Source organism: Molossus molossus, unplaced genomic scaffold (assembly GCF_014108415.1).
Source record: "Molossus molossus isolate mMolMol1 unplaced genomic scaffold, mMolMol1.p scaffold_m16_p_1, whole genome shotgun sequence".
Lineage (NCBI taxonomy): Eukaryota > Metazoa > Chordata > Mammalia > Chiroptera > Molossidae > Molossus > Molossus molossus.
The window spans coordinates 107,065,822-107,086,828 of NW_023425344.1; the positions used below are offsets into that span (position 1 = coordinate 107,065,822).

Here is a 21,007-nt window from a genome sequence, read left to right on the forward strand (position 1 = left end):
CAGTAAAAGGATTGGTGGTTGTCTGGGGCTAGAAGGGGCAAGGATAAATAGCTGGAAAACAGAGGACTTTAAGGAACTGAAACTACTCTAAATTATAATGGTAGATACAAGTCATTATATGTTTGTCCAAACCCATGGAAGATACAAACACCAAGAGTACATGATAATGTGAGTAATGGACGTTGGGTAATAATGCCATATCAAAGTAGTTTAACTGACTGTAACAAATTTACCACTGTGGTGAGGGATGTTGATAAGAGAGGAACTGTGTTTTGAAATAGGGGGTACATGGGAAATCTCAGGACCTTCCTTTCAATTTTGCTGTGAAACTAAAACTACATACAGCATGATTTCAACTGTATGACATTCTGGAAAAGCCAAAACTATGGAGACAGTAAAAAATTAGTGGTTGTCAGGGTTTGGGACAAACAAGGAATGAATAGGCAGAACACAGAAATGTTAGGGTAATGAAACTATTCTGCAGATTACTTCAATGGTGGATACATGTCATTAAATATTTGTCAAAACCCATAGAACAGAATATACAATACCAAAAGTGCATTCTAAAGTAAATTATGGGCAATAATGATATATCAGTGTAGGTTCATAGATTGTAACAAATGTACCACTCTGGTGTGGGATATTAATACTGGGAAAACGTGTCTGTGTGTGAAGATGGGTTATAGAAGACATCTCTGGCCCTGGCCGGTTTGGCTCAGCAGTTAGAGCGTCAACCTGCGGTCCTGAGAGACCCAGGTTCCCGCTAAGGGCGCGTACCTCGGTTGCAGTTTGTCCCCGGCCCTGGTCGGTCGTGCGGGTGGCAGCCACTCGATGTGTTCCTTTCACATCGATGTTTCTCTCTCTCTCTCTGTTCCTTTCTCTCCCTCCCACTCTACCTGAACAAAAAAATGGGAAAATGTCCTCGGGTGAGGATAAAAAAAAAAAAAAAAAAAAGACATCTCTGTACAGTCCACTTCATTTAGCTATGAATCTCAAACTGCTCTAAAAAATAAACTTCATTAGTTTTTCAAACTGCCTATATTAGAAAATATAAAGGTCTCAAGTAAATTTCGTAATCTTCCACACCTTAAGAAACTAGAAACAGAAAAGTAAAGGAAACCCAAAGTAAGCAGTAGAAAAAATAAAATAAAATCACAGAAATCACTAAAATATAACACATAAAAACAATAGAGAAAAATCAATAAAATGAAAGACTCATAATTTAAGAAGATTGATAAAATTCATAAACCTCTAGACAGCATAATTAGGGAAAAAGAGAAAAATGGACTTAAGAAATAGATAACCTGAATAGCCCTGTATCTATTAAAGAAATGGAATTATAGCCAAAAACCTTCACATAAAGAAAACTCAAGGCCCAGATGACTTTAGAAGTGAATTCTATCAAACATTTAGTAATACCAAAATCTAGACAAACTTCCAGAGAAGTTTCAATATTTCCAACTCATTCTATGAAGCCAGCATTACCTTTGACATCCAAACCAAACAAAGACATTTGAAGAAAACTAACTACAAGCCGATATTTCTCATTCACAGATGCAGAACTTCCTGTACAATATAAAAAAGTTGAATTCAACAATACATAAAAACAGTAATACATGAAGACCAAGTAGGAGTTATCCTAAAAATGCAAGCTTGACTTAACTATTAGAAAAAATCATCCCTGGCCAATTTGGCTCAGCGGTTAGAGTGTCGACCTGTGGACCACAGAGTCCCGCATTCGGTTCTCGCTAAGGGCATGTACCTTGGTTGCAGTTTGTCCCCAACCCCAGTTGGGGTCGTGTGGGTGGCAGCCACTCGATGTGTCCCTCTCACATAGATGTTTCTCTCTCTTTCTCTTCCTCCCTTCTCCCTCCTGCTCTATCTGAAGATAAATATAAATATATATATATGTATATGTATATGTATATGTATATGTATATATCTCCATATCCTCAGGTTGAGGATAAAAAAAAACAAAGAATTGGAAAAAATCAACCCATAAACTTTGTATTAAGACACTAAAAAAAAACAACACCTAAGGCAAGAGAAAAAAAGGAAAAAATGAACACATGGGACTACATCAAACTCAAAAGCTTCTGCACAGCAAAAGAAACAACCATCAAAACAAAAAGGGATCCCACTATATGGGAGACCATAATAGCCAATGATGCATCAGATAAGGGGTTAATTTCCAAAATATATAGAGTGCTCATACAACTCAACAAAAGTAAGACAAAGAATCCAATTAAAAAATGGGCAGAGGAGTTGAATAGACACCTCTCCAAACAGGACATACAAATGGCCAAGAGACATATGAAGAAATGCTCAACATCACTAATCATCAGAGAGATGCAAATCAAAACAACAATGAGGTATCACCTCACACCTGTCAGAATGGCCACCATCGACAAATCATCAAACAAGTGTTGGCAAGGGTGTGGAGAAAAGGGGACTCTAGTACACTGCAGGTGGGAATGCAGACTGGTGCAGCCACTGTGGAAAACACTATGGTGTTACCTCAAAAAGCTAAAAATTGAACTGCCATTTGACCCAGTAATCCCACTTCTAGGAATATACCCTAAGAAACCTGAAACACCAATCAGAAAGAATAAATGTACCCCTATGTTCATAGCAGTACTATTTACAATAGCTAAGATCTGGAAACAACCCAAGTGTCTATCAGTAGATAAGTGCATTAAAAAGCTGTGGTACATGTACACAATGGAATACTATGCAGCTGTAAGAAAGAAAGATGTCTTATCATTTGAAATGACATGGAGGGACCTGGAGAGTATTATGCTAAGAGAAACAAGCCAAGCAGAGAAAGACAAATATCACATGATATCACTTATTTGTGGAATATAATGAACTAAACAAACTGCTGAACAAAATTAACCCAGAGACATAGAGGTAGGGTACAGACTGACAAGCCTCGGAGGAGGAGAAGTTGGGGGAGGAGATAAACCATAGAACTTACAAGCTTGTATGCATGACCAATGAACACAGACAACAAAGCTGGGGAAGTGGTGGGGGGGAAAGGGGAGGAGGATGTCAATGGGGGAAAAATGAGAAACATCTGTAACAAAAATAAATAAATTAAAAAATAATAATAGTAAATAAATAAAAAAACTACAAAAGAAAAAATTATATATCAACTTATCTATTTAAAATATGTAGGTAAATTATGACAAAATTTAATATTCATGACTAATAGAAGGAAACCTCCTCACCATCACATGTAATGTTAAAAGATTAAATAAAGACCTGGTCAGTTTGGTTCAGCGGTAGAGCACTGGCCCGTGGACCAATAAGTCTCAGGTTCAATTCTAGCCAAAGGCATATACCTTGGTTGTGGTTTGTCCCCAGGCCTGGTCGGGGTCGTGAGGGAGGCAGCCAATCGATGTGTCCCTCTCACGTAGATGTTTCTCTCTCTCTCTTTTTCTCTCTACTTAAAGATAAACAGAAAAGTATCCTTAGGTGAGGATTAAAAAAAAGATTAAATATATTTCCACAAAGGTCAAGAACAAAGAAAAGATGCTCATTCTCACCACTTCTATCAACACTGCATTGAGGGTTCCAGCAGGTATAACAGGAGATAAAAGCCTCCCAAATTGAAAAGGATGAAGTAAAACTGTCTTATTCATACTTGGCATGGCTGTCTATGACGAAAAACCTGTAGAATAAATAAGCTACTAGAAATAATAAAAAATGCTCAGAAAAGGTACAGGGTACCAGATCAACGTACAAAGTTACAAAAATTAGATGCAAGATGGCAGGGTTTAGGTGGAAGGTACACTCACCTCCTCCTAGGACCCACCTAAAATTTAAATTAAATTACATAAAACTCATCTTGAATAACCAACTGAAGACTAGCTATAGAGAAGCCTTATAACCAAAAACTTACAGAAGAAGCCACACAGTGTCTGGTAGGAAGTGCAGAGGGCACATGAGGGCTGGCCAGACTCCCATAGGTGGCAGCTGATGGTCTGGAGGGATATCTCAGCTGCAGAGGTGAGGTGTGGGGATGCAGGTTCCCCCAGAGAAGTGGGGGGTCTAAACCCAAAGCTGGGCTCACCAGCCTAGAGCACTAGAACTGGGAAAGGTGCCCACATAACATTAGTCTGTGAAAAGCAGCAGGGTTTCTGTCCACCAGGAAGAGACAGCAAAAGATGCAGAAACCCTCTTAAAGGGCCAATGCACAAAATTTCATTTGCAGTCACTCAACCTGAACTCTGGCAGAGGGAGGGCAGAGCGGACTAGAGCCATGTGAGGAGACACTAGGGTTGATGGCTCTCTGGGAAGAAAGCTGAGAGGTGAGCCACCAGGATCGGATCCCTGTGCTGAGTCCTTACCCCATACTGCAGAAGCCATTTTTCTTGGGCAGAGCATTCTACTCCATGCAGCATCAGCCTAGGCGAAAGTAATAGTCCCAGCTGCACCCCACCCAGTAAAGCTTAGGTCCTACAGAGGAGGAAAGCTGGAGGCTCCTTCAGTGATTAATTCTAACAGGAGCCTGTAGGTGGAGGCCGATTTCTGGGTGCTTTGAAACTTTAGCTCAATGGCCCCTGGACCCAATGGCTGGCCTTGGTGAGCAGCTTGTCCTTTTTGAATGCACTCAGGCCCACCAGAAACAGCCACAAGCTGTGGATTTCTGACAACACCAAACAGGTTGCCCAGGGCCAGTCATAGGCAGTGTCTAACGTACGCCTGCATCAGAGTCCCTCTGGAAAGGCCCAGAAACAATGCACCCAGTGGTCATCTTCATAAAACAGCACAGCAGAATCCAATAAGCTTCACAAGCAGCAGGTCCACAGGAAATCTCAGCAGGCACCAAACCCTGCTGAGGCAAATTCCATTTTGTGCAATCAGCAACTCAAAAGCAGTCTGCATGCTATGTTGGTAGTTGTGCCTCACAGTCAGCCATTCTGAGGGTCAATCACACACAAGAATGGACCAAGTGCAATCAAGACTCAGTTATAACAAGAAGGCACACATAATGCACACAAAGGATATTCCTAGAGCACCCACCTCAGGTGAGCAGGGAAGACTGTGACAGTGGGTCAAACAGGACACCTATTACATAAGGCCACCCTACCAAAACTGGGAGTCATAGCAGATCTATCTAATACATAGAAACAACCACAAAGAAGCAGCCAAAATGGGGAGACAAACAGGCCCCAAATGAAAGAACAACAGGATTCTCCAGAAGTAGGACTAAATGTTTAAGAAATATATTTTTTCTTAAATGATATTAAAGAGAGAGAGAAGTGAGAGGGAGAGAGAGAGAGAGAGAAACACTGATGAGAGAGAACATCGATTGGCCGCATCGTGCATACCCCACAATGGGGATCAGGCCCACAACCTGGACAATGTGCCATGACTGGAAATCGAACCAGCAACCTCTTAGTGCATGGGTTGACGTTCAACCACTGAACCACACTGGCAGGGCAGTAGAGCTAAATTAAATGGAGTCTAGCAATTTATCAGATATAGAGTTCAAAGTAGTGATTATAAGGATGCTCACAGCACACACACACAAAACACAAGAAACCCATAAAAAAGAATCAGTTAAAAATGAAGAATACTATATCTGAAATAAGGAATTCAGTGGCAAGAATAAACAGTAGGTAGGATGAAGTAGAGGATCTAATTACCAATTTGGAAGAGAATGTGTACATACACACAAATCATAAGAAAAGCAAACAGAAAAATAAACTATAAAAAATGAGGACAGCCCTGGCCGGTTTGGCTCAGCAGTTAGAGCATTGGCCTGTGGTCCAGAGAGACCCAGGTTTGGTTCCCGCTTAGGGCATGTACCTCAGTTGCAGTTTGTCCCCGGCCCTGGTTTGGTTGTGCAGGTGGCAACCACTCTATGTGTCCCTTTCAAGTCGATGTCTCTCTTTCTCTCTCTCTCTCTCTCTCTCTCTCTCTCTCTCTCTCTCTCTCTCCCTCTCTCCCTCCCACTCTATCTGAACAAAAAACAAAAAAATGTCCTTGGGTTAGAATAAAAAAAAATGAGGACAGTTTAAGGGATATTTCAAAGAACATAATATGTACCAATATCCACATCATAGGGGTACCAGAAGGAGAAGAGGAAAAGCAAGGATTTGAGAACCTACATGAAGAAATAATGACTAAAGCTTACTAGACTTAATAAATGAATTTGGAAAAGTAGCAGGATACAAAATTAACGTCAAGAAATCGATGGCATTCTTATACGCCAATGATGAACTCACAGAAAGAGAAACTAAGCAAACAATCCCATTTACCACTGTGGCAAAAAAATTAAGATACCTAGGAATAAACTTAACCAAAGAAATAAAGGACCTAGTCGCAGAAAACGACAGGTCTTTGAAAAAAGAAATAGAGCAAGATGTAAAAAAGTGGAAGCACATACCCTGTTCATGGATTGGGAGAATTAACATCATTAAAATGTCCATATTACCCAAAGCAATCTATAGATTCAACGCAATCCCCATCAAAATACCAACGGCATACTTCACAGAATTAGAACAATTACTTCAAAAGTTCATATGGAACCAAAAGAGGCCTCGAATAGCCACAGCAATCTTGAAAAGGGAGAACAAAGTTGGAGGGATCACAATACCAGATTTCAGGTTATACTACAAAGCCACCATAATCAAAACAGCCTGGTACTGGCACAAGAACAGGTATATAGACCAGTGGAACAGAATAGAGAACCCAGAAATGGACCCAAGGCAATTTGCTCAATTAATATTTGACAAAGGTGGCAAGAGCATACAATGGAGTATAGACAGCCTCTTTAATAAATGGTGCTGGGAAAATTGGACAGTTACTTGCCGAAAAATGAAACTAGACCATCAACTTACACCCTACACCAAAATAAACTCAAAATGGATAAAAGACTTAAATGTAACTCATGAATCCATAAAAATCCTAGAGGAGACTGTGGGCAACAAAATCTCAGACATCATACGCAGCAGAATTTTTACTGACACATCACCTAAGGCAATAGAAATAAAGGAGAAAATGAACACATGGGACTACATCAAACTCAAAAGCTTCTGCACAGCGAAAGATACAATCATCAAAACAGAAAGGCTACCCACTGTATGGGAGAGCATAATTGCCAATGATATATCAGATAAGGGGTTAATTTCCAATACATATAGAGCGAACATACAACTCCACAAAAGGAAGACAAAGAATCCAATTAAAAAATGGGCAGAGGAACTAAATAGACACCTCTCCAAACAGGACATACAAATGGCCAAGAGACATATGAAGAAATGCTCATCATCACTAATCAGCATAGAGATGCAAATCAAAACAACAATGAGGTATCACCTCACACCTGTCAGAATGGCCGCCATCAACAAATCATCAAACAACAAGTGTTGGCGAGGGTGTGGAGAAAAGGGGACTCTAGTACACTGCTGGTGGGAATGCAGACTGGTGCAGCCACTATGGAAAACAATATGGTGTCACCTCAAAAAATTAAAAATTGATCTTCCATTTGACCCAGTGATCCCACTTCTAGGAATATACCCTAAGAAGCATAAAGCACCAATCAGAAAGAATATATGTACCCCCATCTTTGTAGCAGCACTATTTACAATCGCTAAGATCTGGAAACAGCCCAAGTGCCCATCAGTAGACGAATGGATCAAAAAGCTGTGGTACATATACACAATGGAGTACTACGCAGCGGTAAGAAAGAAAGATCTCTTATCCTTTGAGACTACATGGAGGGACCTGGAAAGTATCATCCTAAGTGAAACAAGCCAAACAGAGAAAGACAAATTTCATATGATCTCACTGATTTGTGGAATATAATGAACATAACAGTTTGAGGAACGGGGTAGTCCCAGAGACGCGGAAGCGGGGTACAGACTGACAATCCCCTAAGGAGTGGGGAGGTGGGCGAGGGATGAACCACAGAACTTATACGCATGTATGCATGAACAGTGGACATGGACAACAATCTGGGGAAGGGGCTGGGAGGGAAGGGGGAGGGGGAAATCAGTGGGGGAAAAAAGGAGAATCATCTGTAACAAAAATTAATCAATAAAAAAAATAAATAAATAATGACGGAAAACTTCCCTAATTTAGAAAAAAAAAGACACACAAATCCAGGAACCAGAGAGTTCCAAATAAAATGGACCCAAAGAGGCCCTCACCAAGACATATCATAATTAAAATAGCAAAGTTTTAAGATAAAAAGACAATCTTAGAAGCGACAAGAGAAAGGCAGTTAGTTAACTACAAAGAAACTCCCATAAGACTTTCAGCTAATTTCTCAACAAAAACATTTCAGCCCAGAAGGGATTTGGAAGAAAAATCCAAAGTGATAAAAAGTAAAAACCTACAACCAAGGCTATTTTACCCATAAAGGCTATCACTTAAAATTGAAGGAGATATAAGGAGCTTCCTAGACAAGAAAAAAGAGTTTATTACCACCAAACCAGTACCACAAGAAATGTTACAGACTGTGCTTTAAAAAGAAGAAAAAGCCCTGGCCAGTTTTGCTCAGCGGTTACAGCATCAGCCTGCAGACCAGAGAGGCTCGGGTTCAGTTCCCACTAAGGGCACGTACCTCAGTTGCAGTTTGTCCCCAGCCCTGGTTGGGGTTGTGTGGGTGGCAACCAGTCGATGTGTCTCTCACATTGGTGTTTCTCTCTCCCTCTTCCCACGTCTTTCCCTCCTGCTCTATCTGAAGATAAATGCAAAAATGTCCTTGGATGAAAATAAAAAAATAAATAAAAAGAAGAAAAAAAATGTACCTATCAATAATAACTTTAAATGTAAATGGCTTAAAAATGCTCCAATCAAAAGACAGGGTAGCTGACTGGATAAGAAACCATGACCTATATATATGCTGTACAGACCCAATTCAGAACAAAAGACTCACACAGGATGAAAGTGAAGAAATGGGAAAAAGTTTTCCATGCAAACGGAAACAAACAAACAAAAAGGCTGAGGCAGCAATACTCCTATCTTATGCAATAGACTTCAAAATGAAGACCATAACAAGACACAACGAAGGGCACTACATAATACTAAAAGGATCGATCCAAAAAGAGGTTATAATCCTGGTAAACATATATGCATGCAATATAAGAAAACTAAAATATATTAAAAAGCTGCTAGAGGACTTTAAGGGAGAGGACTGAAAACAATGCAAGCATAGTAGGGGCCTTTAACACCCCACTGACCTCACTAAACAGATCTTTTAGGTCAGGAGTTCTCAACCTGTGGGTCGTGACCCCTTTGGGGGTCGAACGACCCTTACACAGGCATTGCCAAAGACCATCAGAAAACACGTATTTCCAATGGTCTTGGGAACCGAGACACCACTCCCCTATCCGTCTCCAGGTGGGTCCACGCACATGTATACATGCCCACATACAACATGAGTAACCATATTAAAGGGCCACGGCATTAGGAAAGTTGAGAACCACTGTTCTAGATAAAGAAACAAAGACCCTTAACGACACCCTGCAACAGATTAATTAATATATACAGAACATTTCACCCCAAAGCCTCAGAATATACGTTCTTCTCAAATTCACACAGAGCATTCTCACAAGACAGACCACATGTTAAGACAAAAACTAAGTCTCTTTATAAGTTCAAGAAAATCGACATGATATCTTTTTGGATCACAATGGCATGAAACTAGATATCAATTACGATAAAAACACTCAAAATAATTCAAACACATGGAGGCTAAACAATATATGGGCCATGGCCAGTTTTGCTCAGTGGTTATAGCATCGGCCCACAGACCAATGAATTGTGGGTTTGATTCAGGTCAAGGGCACGTACTTGGGTTGTGGTTCATTCCTGGCCCTGGTCAGGGTCGAGCAGGAAGCAACCAGTTGATGTATCCCTCTCACATAGATGTTTATCTCTCTCTCTCCTTTCCTCTTACTCTATTTGAAGATAAGTAGAAAAATATCCTTGGGCGAGGATTTAAAAATAAATAAATAGCCCTGGCAGGTTTGGCTCAGCGGTTAGAGCATTGGCCTGCGGTCCAGAGAGACCTGGGTTCAGTTCCCTCTAAGGGCATGTACCTTGGTTGCAGTTTGTCCCCGGCCCTGGTTGGGTTGTGAAGTTTGTCCCCGGCCCTGGTTGGGTTGTGCGGGAGGCAGCCACTTGATGTATCCCTTTCACGTCGATGTTTCTCTCTCTCTCTCACTTCCTCTCTCTCCCTCTCCCACTCTATCTGAACAAAAATGTAAAAATGTCCTCGGGTGAGGATTAAAATATCCTCAAAAAAATATCAGCAATTCATATCCGGCAATATATTAAAAAAATTATACATCACGACCAAGTGGGATTTATCTCAGGAATGCAAGGCTGGTACAACACTCACAAATCAATAATTGTAACACACCATATAAACAAAATGAAATCTAAAAATCATTGGATCATATCAATAGATGCTGAAAAAGCATGTGACAAAATCCAGCTCCCATTTTTTATTAAAAATCTCAGCAAAGTGGGAATAGAGGGATCATATCTCAACACAATAAAGGCCATATGACAAACCTACAGCCAACATCGCACTCAATGGGCAAAAACCAAAAGCATTTCCACTAAGAACAGGAACAAGACAAGAATGTCTGCTATCACCACTCTTATTCAACATAGTACTGGCAGTCTTAGCCACAGTGATCAGACAAGAAGAAACAATAAAAGGCATCCAAATTGGAAAGGAGAAAGTGAAACTGTCATTATTCACAGATGACATGATATTGTATATACAAAATGCTAAAAACTCCACCTAAAAAACTACAGGATTTAATAAATGAATTAGGCAAAAAAACAGGATGCAAAATTAACATCCAAAAATTGATGGCTTTTTTTTTTATCCTCACCCAAGGACATTTTCCCATTTTTTGTTCAGATAGAGTAGGAGGGAGAGAGAGGAAGAGAGAGAGAGAGAGAGAGCTACATCAATGTGAAAGGAACATATCGAGTGGTCGCGACCTGCATGACGCAACCAGGGCTGGGGACAAACTGTAACCGAGGTACATGCCCCTAGCGGGAACCAAACCCGGGTCTCTCTGGACCACAGGCCGACGCTCCAACCACCGAACCAAACTGGCCACGGCAATGGATGGCATTTTTATATACCGATAATGAACTCTCAGAATGGGAAACTAAAAAAAAAACAAACCCCAAAACTCATTTACCATTGCAACAAAAATATTAAGATACCTAGGTGTAAACTTAACCAAGGAGGTAAAAGCTGTTCTCGTAAAACTACAGACATTGGAAAAAGAAATAGAGGAAGATATTAAAAAGTGGAAGCATATGACAATATTCATGGATTGGAAAAATCAACATCATTAAAATGTGCATACTACCAAAAGGAATATATAGATTCAATGTAATCCCTATTAAAATACCAATGGCATATTTCACAGAGCAAGAACAAAAACGCTACAAGTTTATATAAAACCAAAAGAGACACTGAATAGTCACAGCAACCTTGAAAAAGAAGAATGAAGTTGGAAGGATCACAATACCAGATATCAGGTTACACTACAAAGGCACTGCAATTAAAACAGCCTGGTACTGGCAAAATAACAGGCATATAGATCACTGCAACAGAACAGAGAACCCAGAAAACTATCCAAGCCATTATTCTCAATTAATATTTGACAAAGGAGGTAAGAGCATACAATGGAGTAAAGATAGTCTCTTCAATAAATGGTGGTAAAACTGGACAGTTACATGCAAAAAAAAAGAAACTAGACCACCAACAGACACCAGTGACTCACAAGAATAAACGCAAAATAAATAAAAGACTTAAATGTAAGTTGTGAAACCAAAAAAATCCTAGAAGAAAATGTAAGCAGCACAATTGCAGGCATCACATGTAGCAAAATTTTCACTGATACATTGCCTAAAAAAAATTAATAAATGGGACTACGCCAGTCTATAAAGCTACTGCATAGCAAAAGAAACCAGCATCAAAGTGATAGGGAATCCAATGTATGAAAGAACATATTTACCAATGATACATCAGATAAGGGGTTAATTTCCAAAATATATAAAGTAGTCATACTACTCAACAAAAGGAAGACAACATAATTTAAAAAATGGACAGAGGAAGTGAACAGACACTTCTCCAAATAGGATATACAATGGTCAAAGGACATGAAAAAAATTCTCAAGGTCACCGATCATCAGAGAGATGCAAATTAAAATGACTATGAGGTATCACCTCACACCTGCCAGAATGGCTGTCATCAACAAATCCTCAAAAAACAAGTGCTGGCAATGATGTGAAGAAAAGGATATTCTAGTACACTGCTGGTGGGATTGCAAACTGGTGCAGCCACTGTGGAAAACAACATGATGTTTCCTCAAAAAATTAAAAATGGGCCCTGGCCGGTTTTGCTCAGTGGTTAGAGCGTTGCCCTGCGGTCCGGAGAGACCTGGGTTCAGTTCTCACTAGGGGCATGTGCCTTGGTTGCAGTTTGTTTCCGGCCCTGGTTGGGTAGTGCAGGTGGCAACCACTCGATGTGTCCCTTTCACAGCGATGTTTCTCTCTCTCTCTCTGTCCCCCTCCCACTCTATCTGAACAAAAAAAAACGAAAAAATGTCCTCGGGTGAGAATGAAAAAATAAATAAAAATAGAACTGCCATTTGACCCAGTGATCCCACTTCTAGGAATATACCCTAAGAAGCCTGAAACACCAATCAGAAAGAATATATGCACCCCTATGTTCATAGCAGCACTGTTTATTACAATTGCTAAGATCTGGAAACAACCCCAGTATCCAGCAGGTGAGTGGTTAAAAAAAAAAAGTGAAATATTTACATTATAGAATACTACGCAGCTGTAAAAAGAAAGATCTCTTACCCTTTGAGATGGCATGAGGGATCTGGAGATCATAAGCTAAATGAAATAAGCCAATTTGAGAAAGAGAAGTATCATATAATCTCACTTATTTGTGGAATATAAAGAAAAATAACAAGTTGATGAACAGAACAGATCTAGAACCCTGGCTGGTTTGGCTAGAGTGTTGGCCTGGGGATCGAATGGTCATGGGTTCAATTCCAGTCAAGGGCACATACATGGGTTGTAGGTTCATTCCCTGGCCCCAGCTGGCATCATGCGGGAGGCAACCAACAGATGTGTCTCTCACATCAATGTTTCTCTGTTTCTGTCACTTTCTCTCCCTCTCTCCCTTCCACTCTCTCCAAAATTCACTAAAAGAATATCTAGGGTGAAGATTAACATCAACAACAAAAAGGAAGTGGGGGAACAGACTGACAAACCTCAGAGGGAAGGGGAGGAGGGGCAAGAAGAGATAAACCAAAAACATATATGCATATTTGCATAACCTATGGTCACAGACAACAGTGTGATGAAGACAGAGAGGGATGAAAGCTGGGATGAGGGTGTCAGTGGGGAAAATAACGAGTAATAGATTCAACAATAAAGATTGAAAGAGAGCCCTGGCCTGTTTGGGTTAGCAGTTAGAGCATCGACGTGTGGACCAGAGAGTCCAGGGTTTGGTTCCTGCTAAGGGCACGTGCCTCGGTTGCAGTTTGTCCCTGGCCCTGGTTGGGGTCATGTGGGTGGTGACTGCTCGATGTGTCTCTCTCACATCGATGTTTCTCTCTCTCTTCCTCCCTCTCTCCCTCCTGCTCTGTTTGAAGATAGGTGCAAAAATGCCCTCGGGCAAGGATTAAAAAAAAAAAAAAAAAAAAGATTGAAAGAGAGAGAGAAAGGCCCACCTCAGAACAAAAGAGACACATAAACTAGAAGTAAAAGGATACAAATAGATATTTCATGCAAATGGAAAGAAAAAAAAAAGCTGGGGTAGCAAAACATATCTGACAACATACAATTTAAAATCACTGCTATAGTAAAAGATGATGAAGGATACTAAATAGTAACAAAGGGATCAATCCAGCAAAAGGATATAACCCTTGTAAACATTTATGCACCCCATGTAGGAGAACCTAAATATGTAAAGCAAATCTTGATGGACATAGAGGGAGAGAATGACAGTAATACAGTCATAGTAGAGGATTTTAAAAGTCCACTGACATCAATGGATAGATCTTCCAGGCAGAAAATCAATAAGGAGATGGCGGTCTTAAATGACACACTAAATAAAATGGATTTAACTAGTATCTTCAGAGCATTCCACTCCAAGGAAGCAGAACATACATTCTTTTCAAGTGTGCATGGAATGTTTTCTAAGATGGACCACATGTTAGGACACAAAACAAGCCTCAATATATATTTAAGAAGTCTGAAATCATATCAACCATATTTTCTGACCATAATGCTATGAAACTAGAAATCAATCCAAGACAAAAACTGAAAAACACAGAAGCTAAATAACATGTTACTAAATAATGAATGGTTAACAATGAGATCAAGGAACAAATCAAAAGATACCTTGAAACAAATGAAAATGAGAACACAATAACCTCCAAAATTTGTGGGACATAGGGAAAGCAGTACTAAGAGGGAAATTAATAGCATTACAGGCTTATCTCAAGAAACAAGAAAAAGCCCAAAAAAACAACCTAACTTAACACTTAATTTTATTATTTTTTTAATCCTCACCCGAGAGCATTTTTCCACATTTTTATTCAGATAGAGTAGGAGAGAAAGAGAAAAATCGAGTGGTTGCCACCCACACGACCCAACCAGGGCCGGGGACAAACTGCAACCGAGGTACGTGCCTTTAGCAGGAACAGAACCCGGGTCTCTCTGGACCGCAGGCCAACACTCTAACCGCTGAGCCAAACTGGCCAGGGCCTAGCTTAACACTTAAAGGAGCTGAAAAAAGAACAATAAACAAAGCCCAGAGTGATTTGAAGGAATGAAATGCTAAAGATCGGAGTAGAAATAAATGAAATAACATCCAAAATAACAACAGAAAAGATCAGTGAAACCAAGACTTGGTTTTTTGAAAAGATAAACAAAATTGACACACCATTAACTAGACTCATCAAGAAAAGGAGAGAGAGGACCCAAATAAATGAAATCAGAATTCAAAGAGGGGGAAAATAACAACAGACACCAAAGAAATACAAAGGATTGTAATAAAATATTAAAAACAACTATATGCTCTGACCAGTAATTGAACCTTTTGGTGTATGGGATAACGCTCCATCCAAGTGAGCCACCTGGTCAGGGCAAATTTTGTGTTAACGTATGAAAAATGGCACAAACAAGGTCCAAAATGTGTACTCAAAACTGGCTATGTAGCCCTGGCCGGTTTGGTTCAGCGGTTAGAGCGTCGGCCTGCGGTCCTGAGAGACCCGGGTTCGGTTCCCGCTAAGGGCACGTACTTTGGTTGCAGTTTGTCCCCGGCCCTGGTCGGTTGTGCGGGTGGCAGCCACTCGATGTGTTCCTTTCACATCGATGTTTCTCTCTCTCTCTGTTCCTCTCTCTCCCTCCCACTCTACCTGAACAAAAAATGGAAAAATGTCCTCGGGTGAGGATAAAAAAAACCCAAAAAACTGGCTATGTAGTACAGGTATTTAAAAGTTAATGAATTAAAGTTCCCTGTGATTTGCAATTAAAATGTACTCTACTAATGTGAACCATGGGGTCTAAAAGAAGCTCTGCAGCTCAGAGTAACACTCAGACTTATATTCCCTAATCTATTCCTGTTTCCACAACAGAAGGTAAGAGAGTGTGATGAACCAACAGTAAAATGACACCGTTCTCCTGCCCAGGAAGGTTGCTCAATGGTTAGTGTCAGCCCTTGGATGGAAGGTCACGGGTTCAATTCCCAGTCAAGGGTACATACCTGGGTTGCAGGTTCAATCCCTGGCCCCAGTTGGAGTCATGCAGCAGACAACCAATCAATGTGTCTCTCTCACATCAATGCTTCTTTATCCTTCTCTCCCTCCCTCCCTTCTATCTAAAAATCAATGGAAAAATATCCTCAAGTGAGGATTAACATGAAAAAACAAAAACAAAAAAAGACACTGTTCTCCGAAAAGGAATCTATGTATGGCTCAAGTCTTCTACCATCTACCCACCTATCCCTTTCAAACCACTCAAGGCCTCAACAGATTATTTATCTTAAATCTACCAGGTTAATCTGATTATAACAATACTCCTTTTTAAAATCAGTTGATGAAAGGCGATCAGATTCTGAAACTTGAAAAACACATGAGAGTAAAAGGCAAAATAGGAACATATACATGTGTGAGAATGTAAATATATGTAACTCATCATAGAATACAGAACTCTGGGCCGGTGTAATATACATCAAGAGTTAATGAATTCTAGGATGAGTACTGCAAATATTCAGGGGACTGGACTATGAATAGATTATATTCATATTATTGGCCTATAAAATATGAATTAAAACAATCTAATGACATTCACCTAAAAACAGAGGCTGATTTTAATAGATTAATAGAACAGAAGGAAATTCTAGAAAAAGACTCAATTATATATAAATATTTAGTATATGATACAGAAGGATTCCAAACCAGCAGGGAAAGACTGAAATTATTTAATAATACTACTAGAATAACTGATTAGTAATTTGGGGAAAAGTACCTTATTCAAAAGAAAACAAAATCTAGATGGATTAAAGAGTTACTTAAAAATTAAAATAATCTAAGAAGCTAGAAGAACATCGTTTTTTGTTGTTGGTGTTGTTAATCTTCATCTGAGGATATTCTTCCATTGATTTTTAGATAGAGCAGAAGGGAGGGAAGGAAGGGGAGAGAGAGAGGAGAGAGAGAGACAGAGAGACACATCGATTTGTTGCCTCCCACGCGACCCCAACCAGGACCAGGGTTTGAACCTGACACCCAGGTATGGACCCTTGACCAAAAATCAAACCCGTGACCCTTTGGTCTTCAGGCCAAAGGTCTAACCACTTAGCCACACCACCAAGGCTAGAATAAAATGTTTTTAAAATCTTTATCTTGACCTAGCTAAGCCTAACAACAAAGTAAAAGCCATTTAAATGTATTGATTCAGAGACTACTCACCTCTTAACCATCCTCCATGTTACCCCCATCTTTGTCTGGATTGTTTCAATAACCTCCTAATGGTCTTGCTGCTGTCATTCTTGACTCTCTACACTGTAGACTGTAGGATCTACAGTCTATCTATAATGAAGCAGCCAGAGGTCCTTAAAAAACCTATGTCATCCCGGCCAGTGTGGCTCAGTGGATTGAGCATTGTCCCATGGATTCCTGGGCAGGAGGACACATGCCTAGGTTACAGGCTTGATCCCCAGTAAGGGGCATGCAGGAGGCAGCCAATCGATGTTTCTCTCTCACACTGATGTTTCTACCTCTCGCTCCCTTCCTCTCTATATAAAAATATCAATAAAAACATATTTAAAAAAAAATTTAAGTCAGACAATATTATATATAGGTTCAGATCCTCCAATGGCTCACTTTTCACTCAACCTAAAAAAGCAAAGTCCTTCCACTGACTTACACAGCCCTACATGTTTGGTCCCTCACGTGGCTTCATTTCCTACTGTACCTTGCACCACCCATAATCCTTGCTTACTCTGTCCCATTCACCTGTCCCTGTATCCATTTGTTTTCATACTAACCATGTGACAATAATCTTAGTAACACTTAACATGGTACAATGTAGCCCTTACTATGAACCAGACATTGTTCTAATTGCTTTAAATATATTATATCATTTAATTCTAATAGTTATTTCCCTTGCTTTACAAATAATGAACTTGAGTAACAAAGAGGCTTAATTAACCTGTCCTTAGAGCTCAGTCAGTTAAATGGAGAAGCCAGAATTCAAAATCACAAGTGAACAAAGCCCTAATCTCAATGACGTTTCCCCACTGATTATCGTTAACATTCTTCAGAAATAAGTATGGTAAAAACAGAAGGTAGATTAAGAACTAAGAAATGGAAATGCCAAAATGCGTGATGTAGGGTTAGAGAGGTAGGGAACTAGGACACAGGGAATGAAAATAAATTCTTAAAGGTAAAAGTCAGCACATAATTGATTATTCTATAAAACAAAAAATGGCATTTAAAACTTACTTTTTCTGTAGTAACAGTCAAGGAAGGAACCAATGCAGGTGATGGCTCTGGTTGCTTCTTGTGTTTTTGCTTGTGTTTGTCCTTTTCTTTATATTTCTAAAAATAAACAGAAGTAAAATCCAATTTAAATATAACGTACACACAACTCACCCAATATAAAAATTAGATTTTAAAAAATAATTGTGTTTAGTAATTTGAAATGTTAACAAATACTTGTCAAAAATAACTGTAAAATCACTTCTGATCATAATCATATTATTTCATATATAAATAATACTACTAATATATTTACATTACAGCATTACTATATACTGAAATATCTAATAGTACTAGTATAAGTTATCTGAAGTGACTTTAGCTTTCTTTTCCTTGAACAACATAATATACAAACAACTGAAGCCTATAATTATTTACTACATGTATATCTGGCAAACTATGTTTTTTTCTCATTAAAAACACAAAACACTTTTGCGTACATTTTATAAATAGAACTTTAAAATTTACAGAGCATTTTGACATGCATTTTCACATCAGAATAGTATCAGATTCACCTCAACATGCATTAAATTCTATGGCCCACAAACTAGAAACCAGAACAAGAAATCTTCCTAGGCTTATTCAGAAAATGGATGATTTAGTTATCACTAACAAAAATACTTTAAATTTATGGTCTGCTGTTTACTTTGAAGTCCTAACACTGATTAACTGAATTTAAGAAAAAACATCAAATAAATAAGAAATTAATTACGTATTAAAAGCCCAACTTTACTTTTTTTATTTTAGAGAGGAAGGAAGGAAGAGAAAGAGAAACACTGATGTTAGAGAGATACATGTGCCCTGACAGGGAATCAAACCTGCAACCTTCCAGTGCACAGGATGATACTGCAACCAACTGAGCACAACATCAGACGGGACAGGAGCCCCACCATATTCAATGTCAGAAATTTTTAACCAAACTGTTCTCAATGGTTTGAATCAGTAGGTAAGAATCAGCATAGGGGGGTGAAGTTTACTACTATTTAAAGAGTTGATTCAACTCAGTTCTTATAGTACTTATAATTAACTATTCAGAGCACTTAATAATCTGTTCAAGACATGAAAGATTAATCACTGGCCCTCTGCCCTAAAAGAGATTACACACCAACAAAACAAAAAGCATAAAAATTAAAGATAGATATTTTACCATAATACCCAAGTACTGCCACTTGTCATTAATTCCTGATAAAATTACATAAAACATTTCTTTTTTTTTTTGTTCAGATAGAGTGGGGGGGGGAGAGAGAGAGAGAGAGAGAGAGAGAGAGAGAGAGAGAGAGAGAAACATCAACGTGAAAGGGACACATCGAGTGGTTGCCACCCTCACAACCCAACCAGGGCCGGGGACAAACTGCAACCGAGGTACATGCCCTTAGCGGGAACCAAACCCGGGTCTCTCTGGACCACAGGCCGATGCTCTAACGGCTGAGCCAAACCGGCCAGGGCCATAAAACATTTCTTGACTGTAATGTTGATACTTTTGCAACAGAGTATCTAAGACACCACAAGCAGTCTTTATTTATTTTTTAATGTTTTTTATTGATATTTTAGAGAGAGGAAGGGAAAGAGAGAAACATCAATGAGAGAGAAATATTGATCAACTGCCCCCTGCACACCCCATTCTATTGGGGATCGAGCCTACAACCTGGGCATGTGCCCTAACCGGGAATCAAACCAGGACCTCTCAGTCTATGGTATGATGCTCAATACACTGAGTCACACTGGCCAGGCTTATTATTTTTAACAAAACTTTCTTACTCTGAAGTTATTTTTAATTGTGACAAATCATAATAAAGACCACCAAGGAATCATGCCTCCATTACTGTGTACCAGAATGTCACTGTTCCTCCTTCCCATCATAAAATGTCCTCTTCTCCACTCCCACGAACCTGGGTGAGCCTTGTGACTTGCTTTAGCCAAGAGGATGTAGCAGAAGTGATGCTGTGCCAAGTTCAGAAGCCTAGAGCTTTAAGTAGTCCTGCACCTTTGCACCCATGGATCCTCCAGCCACCATGTAAACAATCAGTTCGCACTTTCCTGATAGGCCAAGTGGAGAATGAGGCCCTACATTCTGAAGTACCCCAGCCTACAGTCAGTACCATCTAGGCCCAGGCCTGTAAATAAGATGATTGATACACCAAATAAGTATACTTATACAATCTAACTTATAAATATGAGGTTCAAATGATCCTGGTCTGTAAGTTCTACATCAATGTTTTTGTCCCATAAAGATAATAAAGAAACCTTTTCTTTCTTTCTTTCTTCATGTTCTACTTCTCATACTGGGTTTTATTCTGAACGAATATAAGATCTGGGATAATTTAATAGTGAGTGACCCTAAATAATGACAAGGTAAACAAATTCTAAAGACTTGAAAAGCACATGAGAATAAAAGGCAAAGTATGTACATATACATGTGTGAGAACATCAATATATGTAGCTCATCATGGAATAATACAAAACTATGGTCCTGTGTAATATATCAAGAAATGTATCCTGCGATGAGGACTTCAAATGTTCAGGGAAACAAACTGGAAATAAATTATATTCATATTATTGGCCTTTAAAATATTAATCGAAACAGTCTAATGAAAGTCACTAAAGACATACGTTGATTTTAATAGATCAACAAAGCAAAAATAAATTCCAGGAAAAGGTTCAGTTATATATTGATAGTATATGATGAGAAAGCATTCCAAACAAGCAGGGAAAGACTGAAATTAATAATGGTACTAGAAAAACTAGATAATAATTTGGGGAAAAGTATTTTATACAAAATAAAAACCAAAAGGATTATTCTAAAGAGTTAAATAAAGATGAAAATAGTCTGCCCTCGCCAGTTTGGCTCAGCAGTAGTGCGCTGGGCTGTGAAACAATGAGTTGCAGGTTTGGTTCCAGCCAAGGCCACATAACTTGGTTGTGGTTCATCTGTGACCCTGGTCAGGGTGTG

At 39.3% G+C, this 21,007-nt stretch overlaps 1 protein-coding gene across 8 annotated transcripts in view; it reads right to left on the reverse strand.

Annotated features, from left to right (window-relative positions):
• MLLT10 (MLLT10 histone lysine methyltransferase DOT1L cofactor) overlaps positions 1–21,007 on the reverse strand; it is a 290,083-nt gene that overhangs the window by 100,081 nt on the left and 168,995 nt on the right. For all 8 annotated transcript variants that reach the window (XM_036281730.1, XM_036281756.1, XM_036281774.1 and 5 more), the window contains one exon: positions 18,022–18,117. In XM_036281730.1, the coding sequence (XP_036137623.1) occupies positions 18,022–18,117 (96 nt within the window). The remainder of the gene's footprint in view (positions 1–18,021; positions 18,118–21,007) is intronic.